Here is a 10,107-nt window from a genome sequence, read left to right on the forward strand (position 1 = left end):
CTCTTTCTATTGACTTTCAGGTGAACCACGCAGCACTGGGTAAAAACTGTGATGCTCCCAACTCAGAAATAAACAGCGGTGCCAGGAGGGGCCCCAGTGACACTGACAATGATTAAACTACCTAAGAAACACCTAGTCTCAATAAAAGCTTTCAAAAAGGAGAATTGAACTATGAAAACTCTTTTCCTTAATGGAATTTTCCCAGGGACTTATTAATCAGCAATCTACTCAAAGAGAAGGCCACGTTTGATATTTTCTCCCCAGGCTTATGCAAGGAACAGTTCGCACGGACAGGCAGTTGTGTATCTGCTGCATTTTGCTGGCCTAAGGGCTGCAGACCAACCTTCGCCCTGTGCTGCACTGTTCTCAGTGTTGTGCAAGATAATGAGAAATCATATTCTGATCGCAGGACTGCTAAATGAAGTGCATTCACTACTGATCCCAGTCTGTAAGCTTCAGGGCCAGGCAAGTCTCAGCAAAAATAATCAAAGGTTAAGAATTCTATATTTAACCAAATACTTAATTACACATTTCTGATGAAAGTAAAGGAACATAGGGAATTCCCTGGCAGTCCAGTGGTTAGGACTCAGCACTCTCACTGCCAAGAGCCTGGGTTCGATCCCCGGTCAGGGAACGAAGATCCCACAAGCTGCACAGTGCAACAACAACAAAAAAAGAAAATGAACAAAAGAAAAGAGAGGGCTGAAGCAAGAGGAGGCTGCAAAGTGCAGGAAATGTTTTAAAAAAAGAAAGTAAAGAAACACAGCATTACATTCTTTGAAACAAGGAGTAAAAGAATGCTGAAGTGTTTTTTCTTTTGAAAATTCAGAAGGCTGTGTATCAGTAGTAAAGGCAAGCTCTTTATTAGAAACTAAGATAGATAAAGTTGGTTAATAATTAAATTTTGAACAATAATTGTAGCTAGCAATATGCTGAGGTAATCACAAGGAACTCTAGAATCTGATAAAATTAAGGCAGGCTTGCAGTCCTCTCACTCTGAGATGCCCCTTCCCCATCTATTAATCTACGTAAAAACCATCTTCAAATCAGGTTCAAGAGCCAGTCCCTAATTGTCCCAAATTAATCTTACCTAACTCTGATCACTCTTTACTAAAACCTCACTCTTATTCAATAAACATATTTAACAGCTACTATGTTCCAGATACTTGGTGAAAAAAACATTTTAAGTGTGGTTATGCCCTACTTCTAGTCTGCTTAGTGAAACAAGACACCTACCTGAAATAACAAGAATGTAAAACAAAATATAAATAATATTTCACTCATTCTGCATCAGTCTTTTCACATTCAGTATTTTTCCAGATAACTGCAACAAATTTCTTAAGGTGCCAATTTACTTTTATTTAATAATTTTAAAGGAAAAATCTAAATACGTTTTTCTCTGCCTTCTTCAAAGTGTATGTTAAAAATAGTATTGACAGCACAGTATTGTCATAAACAATGACAATATCTATAGTTACACTACATTATTGTAAAGCTGTCAGTTGGAAAACCAGAGAGCCATGGATATAAATCGAGACATTCTTTTGCACACCATTTAAATACGGAGTGCTGGGTAAGGTTAGCCTTGGAATCTCTCCTACAGGGTAAAATACATCAGCTTTGTGATGGCTTTTTCACTGCTGCTGGAACCTTCTTCACTTCTAATTTTCACTTTAGTAACAGATGGTTCAAATTGTTGAAGTTTGACAACTGAGTAAGTGCCCTGTAAGTAAGATAGCAAGTATGTGTGGGAAAAGTATTCAAAGAAGAGACACTGACGCAGCACCCTGGAATTGCTACAGAAGGCTTTCTTAAGAAGGCAGAATTTGAACTAGAGGAAAAGAAGGGCAGTCCACCGTTCAACATATGTGGTAAGGTAAAGATCCCTTCAAGGGGTGGGGATGGGGGAGGAAGAGAGAGAAAAAGAACTAGGTCACCACATAAAATACATTTTATACTTTTTTTTCTCAGTGGTCAAAGAAGTTTGAGAAACATTGCTTGCTGTAAGTTGGTCTGTGTATATGAATTTTGTCTACCAAACTAGGTAATAAGTTACATGAGTTTTTTATCTCTTCGTTTCTCTCTCCACCAAAGCCTGAGTGTTAATACTTCAGCAAATGCTAAGGTCACTGACAATGGGTATCTGGAGGCTTCCGGGCCATGCAGGGGTCTGATGAGGCAGTAAGAGCACAATACTGTATTAGAGATAAAGAAGAACTAAAAGTAAATGATCTCACAGAATTACCTAAGTAGAATCTTATCCCAAACAAAACTGGTTCTTTATTTCTTTAAAAAACAACTTTAGAAGACAAGAACAAAGGCAACTTTAAAGGTGGAATATTTATTTTCTAAAGAGAAATAAAAATAATTGTTTAGAATCCAAATAAAATGTCTAAGGTGAAAGAAAGGCTCACTTTAGAGTTGAGGAAGGGGTATGTGTGGGGAGAGTGAGGGTAAAATCAGTAAACCACGGATTCTGTTGATTCTGAATACTTAAAAATAAGCAGGGTGGGACTCCCCTGGTGATCCAGAGATTAAGGACTCCGAGTTTTCACACAGGGGCCTGGTTCAATCCCTGGTTGGAAGCTAAGCTTCCTCGTGCTGTGTGGTGTGGCCAAAATAAAGATCGAAGAAATAAATAAACAGGGCAATGGCCAATGAACACATGAAAAGATGCTCAAGATCATTAATTAACAGAGAAATGCAAATTAAAACTACTATGAGGTATCTCCCTCACAGCAGTCAGGATGGCCAGCATCAGAAAATCTACCAACAATAAATGCTGGAGATAATGTGGAGGAAAGGGAACCCTCCTATACTGTTAGCGGGAATGTGAACTTACACAGCCATTAGTGAGAACAATATGAAAAAACTAGGAATAAATCTACCATATGACCTAGCAACTCCACTACTGGGCATATACCCTGAGAAAATCACAATCAAAAACGACACGTGTTCCCCAGTGTTGACAGCAGCACTGTTTACAGTAGCCAGGACAGGGAAGCAACCCAGACGTCCACTGACAGAGGAGTGGATAAGGAAGACGCGGTGCATACACACAATGCAACGTTACTCAGCCATAAAAAGGAACGGATTTAAGTCAGTTCTAATGCGGAAAGGTTGAGGACAGGAGGAGAAGGGGACGACAGAGGATGAGATGGCTGGATGGCAACACTGACTCAATGGACATGGGTTTGGGTGGACCCCGGGAGTTGGTGATGGACAAGGAGGCCTGGCGTGCTGCGGTTCATGGGGTTGCAAAGAGTCAGACACGACTGAGCGACTGAACTGAGTGAGTAAGGTAGATGAACCTATAGTTATACAGAGTGAAATAAGTCAGAAAGAGAAAAACAAATAAAGTATATTAACCATATATATGGAATCTAGAAAAATGATATTGATGCAGCTATTTTCAGGGAAGGAATGGAGACACAAATGTAGAGAATGGACTTGTGGGCACATTGGGGAGGGAGACGGCGGGATGAATGGAGAAAGTAGCAGCAACAGACAGAAACTCTTAGGTGAAAGATGGACAGCTGGTGAGAAGTTGCTGTGCACCACAGGGAACCCAGGCTTGTGCTCTGTGATGACCTGGAGGGATGGGATGGGGGTGGGGGGTAGGGAGGCTAGACAGGGAGGGGGTCTAAGGATAATTATGGCTGGTCTGCACTGTTGTGTAGCAGAAACCAACACAGTCCAGGTTCGATGCACGATACTGGATGCTTGGGGCTAGTGCACTGGGACGACCCAGAAGGATGGTATGGGGAGGGAGGAGGGCTCAGGATAGGGAACACATGTATACCTGTGGCGGATTCATTTTGATATTTGGCAAAACTAATACAATTATGTAAAGTTTAAAAATAAAATAAAATTTAAAAAAAATAGAAAAAAATCAACAGGGCAAGCAATGTAAGTTTAATTTTTTTTTTTTCCTAGTAACTACAATAATGCTTTTCAACTAGAGCTCAAAGATAGCTAGGGAAGAGAAAGGGACAGGAAATGAAGATAAACCACAAAAGGAGACAGAGGATGGAAAGCATCTAAGGGTTTTCCTGTTAAGTGCTGCCTGTTAGCCAGAGCTACCCATTAAACCAGGGCTTCTCTATCTGGGGATTATCCTGATAATGAAAGAGGATTTGCAGGTAAAACAGGAGCTGGAGGGAGAGGTGCTTCCACGGTAAGGGTGCCCACCAGCTCTCTGCAGTTAGCGCCTCTGCAGGGCTTCTAACAGACACAGGGAACAATGTTTTGATAGGAATTTTTATTTTAAGCTGCATTTGATCACTTCATTTTGTCATGCTCTTTTTAAATTTCAGCACTGTTCTTTCCCCCTCCCCACCCCTACCCCCCCAAAAAGTGCAGGTAGGAATTCTCTACCTGGGTTGAAATAAACAGCAAAGTTTAGATCTCATTAATAAAAATATTTCACATCAAGCCTATGAACAACCATTTCAAAATATATGTTCTTGTACGCTTTGGAACTCAGAATGAGTTGATCTTAAATTAAGGCCATTGCTTTAGACAACTTTACTGCTAGAATCTGAGTTCTTTGGGATTTTTCTGTGAATGGAAAAAAACAAAAGGAGAAATATTTTTTCTTGGCTCCAGGGAACACATGTACCCTGACTTGGCATCTCACTCTGAGGCACTGCAAGCAAAAGCATTCAAATTTACAAGCTCTGATTTGCTGCTGTGGACAGTGCGTAAGTGACACGCTTCAAGTTTTAAGCACTTGAAAAGGAGGACTTTTTTTCCTTGTAAACAGCAAAGTTTCTGAAAGGAAATCTGGAAGATAGCTCACAGATTTTGAAAAGCAACATGAAGAAACCAAGTCCTTACCTTACAAAAGAACTTGATAAGAGTCCAACAAATCCAACAGCAGCGCCCACGACAGCTGTTTTCCGACAACCAAATATGTCTGTGAAGACACTGACAATCGGGCAGCAGAAGAAAATCATCCCCATGGAGAGAGAACTAACCCATGCTGCAAGAGAGGGGGAGATGGGGGACATTATGACACGGGGAATTCTAGTTGTTCTTATCTCATAAAATGCAAGACATATTGAGAAAAGTACCAGTGCAGGAAAGATATTACTCAGACTGATGAATGGGGGAAAGTTAGAATAAGTAACAAATCTGAATCATAGATCAAAGCATTGGCAAGGACTCATTATAATTAGCAAAGCAATTATTTGTGTTCAGTGGAACTTCTGAAAAAAGTCTGTATCCTTAAATAAACCAAACATTCTCCTGGGACCTAATCTCTATCCTGGTAACTATGGTTTTAAGCAACTTCTAATCTGCGGAAAGAAATCTGTCTGAAAAAATTGAAATATATTTAGGAACCCATGCCCAGGTGATCAAACTGCAAAGAAATAACCACCGAACTCAACAGTGGTGAAACTTGAAGAAAAGGAGTTATATGGACACAGCAGTTAAGAATCAAACATCTGCCTAGAGTCTGGGCTTTGTGCTTTTGTTAAAGGAATCAAATCCACACAGGCAATTTGTTGACCTAGATAATAGTTACTGTATATTCACTTTATTCATAAAGCCATACACACAGTTTATCTTCTTTTTTGAAAGTATGTTATCATTCACAATAGAAAAGATTTAAGAATCAGGTCATAATTTCCTGTTCTGATGCTGTAAAGACAAAAACAAAAGGAAAGCAAAAGAGAGACATACTGAGCACAAATGATCATAAATTTGTGCCAAAGAAATGAGTGATCTTGTAAGACACTGAGTCTGTGAATTCTTAAAAAGTATAATGAACTAGTGAGCCCTAAGTGAACATGAGCTATAAAACAAACAAATCCCTCAAGTCCCCAGCTCTGAACTATGCAACAAATTCTTGGGCAAATCATTTCCTCTGAGTCTGTTTTCTCACCTTGAGAGGGGATTGAACACAGATCTTTCCAGAATTATTAAAGATTAGAGAAAATGTGTCTAAACCTCCACATATAGCACAGAGTGCTTAATAATGCAGAGTTTTAACAGCAACAAATTGTCTTAAAAAATTACATGATCTCCAGCATTCCACCCAGCTCTGACAGTCTACTAGTAAACCACTCTATTTCCTTAGCAAAGGAAGTTAAGTCCAGACAGACCCTGTACAAATGACTATTTGCTAATAATGGTATTCAAATGGAGCTTCACCAGACTAACAATTTCATTTAATTCTTTGCCTTCTTACATTTTAAGTTATTTTAAAATTATGTATATTTTATGAGCCATAATTTCTTTCCTTTCTTCCCTTACCAGAAAGGAGACAAAACACAATGAAGAGACTGTACAAACAATGCAGGCTTAGCTTAGGTGTTGGTGGGAGGGATCAGAAGTGGACAGGCTCTGGGGGAGAGGTGATGGGCCAGATATTACCACACCACAGCCCCGGATGTACCCACTCAAGGAGAAGTATGACTTTTTCAGTCCACGTTATATAAAAATGTTACTGATTTTTAATCATTTAATCTCATTCAAAAAAATTTTAGTCATCTATCATGTTGATGAAACAATCTAAACCAGTCTAGTCAGACCAGAAGAACAGCATCCTAAACTTTATTTTTGGATGAAGGTACTTGACAATTAAGTGAAACGCCAACACTAAACAGGAAATCACATTAAGAAATTCAAGAGCAAATATTTATATTGCGCTAACATTCAAAGAAGTCAAGGCATGTTTCAAGAACAACAACAAGTCTTTATGCATTATCTAGGTGTTGGTCTACCTTTAACACCAAATGTGAAAGTTTTTACAGAATCTTATGTCCACTGAACAAGCACTAAGTGCAGGATATAATCAAACACAACTTTACTTTTGTCTCGACTATCGCCTTAAAATGCACGCATGGAGAAGATGTTCCCTGCCACTGCATGAGCACTTCAGCAGGCCCACCTGACCCCTGCAGCCAGTGCTGAGCAGCAGGAAGGCCTCAGGTGCTTTAGGTTACAAACTAACCTTCACTAGGTAATCAGAATCTTTTTTCCTCGGGAGGAGAGGAAGATCAGCTTTGTCTCTTTTCCGTGGCCCTTCTTCCCCTCCCTAGCTATTGCTCTCTCCAAAGTGGGCGGGCATGAGACAGAGGGCTGCTCGGAGACAAGGTAAGAAGACTCCTACTTAACAGGTCCTGCCAAAAGGCCTGAACGGTGTGTCCGAAGCGGACGCTTTCCCTCAGGTGCACTTCCATGGGTTCTTCCAAGTCTCACCTCAGAGCTCCTTCTGGCTACAGCTCCACAGACAAGGACAGTTCACTCTCCTCCTGGCTTTCTGGCTGTCACTTAAAAGACTCACTGTTGGAGCCTCGTTGCCCTTCTAGACGGTTTATTTGGGCAGGGATCAAAACAGCTCCTCTCTCCTCCACTCAGCCTCCTCTGCTCTGCAGGAAATATTCATGTTTCCTCTGCCCTGACAAACACTGGAGTGTGGGCAAGTTCCACAGAGCCCTCCTCTTGCTGTGGGAGCAGCTGGCCAGATGCAGTTCTCTGCTTGTTGGATTTCTCACGGGATTCAGACCTCAGTCCTCTGTATCCCCTAACTGAAGAGAATTTTTTAAACCTCTAAGTAGTCCCTCTAAAGCTCCTCTCACTAGGTTATCAAGTGAGAGAGTGTGTACCCAAACTTTTCCCATGAGGGGTTGGGTGGAAGGAAGCCATAGCATAATTTCATTAAAAAATCTTCACAAAATGCTCTTCCTTGACCCATAAATATCCTTCTTCTGGGTTTTAGAGCCTCTAACTGATCCTTGAACATGAACTATCCCACTTTTGAATTTCATGCTTCTGTACCTTGATGCCTCAGCTAAATTCCAAACATCTTTTTTTTTTTTTGGCTGCACCCCACAGCTTGAGGGATCTTAGTTCCCCCGGCAATGGAAGCAGGGGGATCCTAACCACTGGACTACCAGAGAATTCAAGAAATTCTCTTTTTAGAAATTTTTTATTGGAGTATAGTTGACTTATAATGTTGTGTTAGTTTTGGACAAACAGCAAAGTCAATCAGTTATACATATATTCACTTTTTTTTTTTAAGATTCTTTTCCCATATAGGCCATTAGAGAATACTGAGAGGTCTCTGTGCTATACAGCAGGTTCTTCTTAGTTATCTATTTTATATACAGCAGTGTATATATGTCAGTCTCAATCTTCCAATTTATCCCTCCATCCCCTGATAATCGCAAGTTTGTTTTCTACATCCATGACTATTTCTGTTTCATAAATAAGTTCATTTATACTCTTCTTTTATACTCCACATATAAGTGATATCATATGGTATTTGTCTCTCTGTGTCTGACTTACTTCATTCAGGATAATAATCTCTAGGTAAAGCCACGTCACTGCAAATGACATTATTTCATTCTTTTATGGCTGAGTAACACTGCATTGTATATAGGTACCATATCTTCTTTAACCATTTCTCTGTTGATGGACATTTAGGTGCTTCCATGCCCTGGCTATTGTAAATAGTGCTGCAATGAACACTGGGGTGCATGTATCTTTTCAAATTATGGTCTTCTCTGGGTATATGCCCAGGAGTGAGATTGTTGGGTCATATGGTAGTTCTATTTTAAGGAACTCCCATACAACATACTGTTTCCATAGTGGTTGTACCAATTCACCTTCCCACCAACAGTGTAGGAGAACTGCCTTTTCTACACATGCTCTCCAGCATTTACTGTTTGTAGATTTTTGATGATGGCCATTCTGACTGGTGTGAGGTGATACCTCATTGTAGTTCTGATTTGCATTTCCCTAATAGTGATGTTGAGCATCTTTTCATGTACTTTTTGGCTATCCATGAAATATAGCTACCAAATAACCTTTCGATTGGCAATAAAATGGTCAAATCAAGTACAGTTTACTCGTTTCTGAATTTTTATGTAGTTGCCAGACAATACCACACTCAAAAGTCATTGGAACTTTGTTAAATAATATTTAAATGTTTATTTGAGGCTATTAGACCAATGTTCTATTACAGAGCAAAGATGTTGTGAAAAAGGCCAAGATCAAGTGGAAATGGGGGTTGGAGCTCTCAAAACAGGGCGAAAGAGTATTTATCAGCCTTCAACTAACCACAGTAAGTCTTCCCTTTGGGTGTTTTCAATTGTAAACATTTTGTCCTTGTAGTTATTTACATCCATGTAGTTATAACATTTTTGTTTTACTTAATATGCAGGAAACTCTTTTTAAATATTAAACCTAACCACTTCTTCCAAGTGATTTACATTTTCCTTTGGCCATGCTGAGAAATGAGGATTTGTTCTTAGTATGGAGTGGTAAACAAAGAGGGTCTGGATGGGGAAACTGGAAAGCTGATTGTTACTTTTAGATATATATGTAGTTTACAATTTATTGTTTTTTAAAATTTGCATTTAATTTGTACTTTTATGGTCACCTTACTATAACTGCTAACGGTTACACAGGATTTGAATTGAATTTGTATTTATGCTAACCACTTTGATTGTTACTTTATAAAAAAGATTTTCCTACCTGGTCTTTTTTTTGGATGTTTCTCTCTGTTAACATCAAACACACACATTCAAATAAGAGTGTACAAACGCACTCTAAAGTCTTTCTTTCTTTCTCGTTTTTTTAAGGGAAAATGGACTTTATGTAATAGCTAACTTGAATCCTATAGAAGTGCCAACAACCTCAAAATCAATTCATTACATACACAGGTATGCCACTCTACAACAACAGTAAATATAGAAAAGTACAGTTCATTGAGAAATACTGTTAATGCCAAAGAGGTCCACTATGAAGTCATTAGCATTTTAAAATATCTGAATTTTATTACTAACATCTACATACATTTTAAAAACAGTATTGCAAATGAGAAGAAGATACAGCAGTATGTAACACGCTTTGCTGATTAGGGATTCTAAGCTGGTGCATTTTCAGAAGATATTTAATCCCTTCTTTATTATACATTTTTTGAAATCTATATCTCTTAAGACATTTAGCACATTGTATTGGAGAAGGAAATGGCAACCCACTCCAGTGTTCTTGCCTGGAGAATCCCAGGGATGGGGGAGCCTGGTGGGCTGCCGTCTATGGGGTCGCACAGAGTTGGACACGACTGAAGTGACTTAGCAGCAGCAGCATATG

The 10,107-nt window shown here is 39.3% G+C and overlaps 1 protein-coding gene across 1 annotated transcript in view; it reads right to left on the minus strand.

Moving 5' to 3' along the window:
* SLC16A10 (solute carrier family 16 (aromatic amino acid transporter), member 10) overlaps positions 1-10,107 on the minus strand; it is a 115,760-nt gene that overhangs the window by 40,827 nt on the left and 64,826 nt on the right. Inside the window, exon 3 of the mRNA XM_010856688.1 lies at positions 4,840-4,984. Within this exon, the coding sequence (XP_010854990.1) occupies positions 4,840-4,984 (145 nt within the window). The remainder of the gene's footprint in view (positions 1-4,839; positions 4,985-10,107) is intronic.

This window comes from Bison bison, unplaced genomic scaffold (genome assembly GCF_000754665.1).
Source record: "Bison bison bison isolate TAMUID 2011002044 unplaced genomic scaffold, Bison_UMD1.0 scf7180017864373, whole genome shotgun sequence".
NCBI lineage: Eukaryota > Metazoa > Chordata > Mammalia > Artiodactyla > Bovidae > Bison > Bison bison.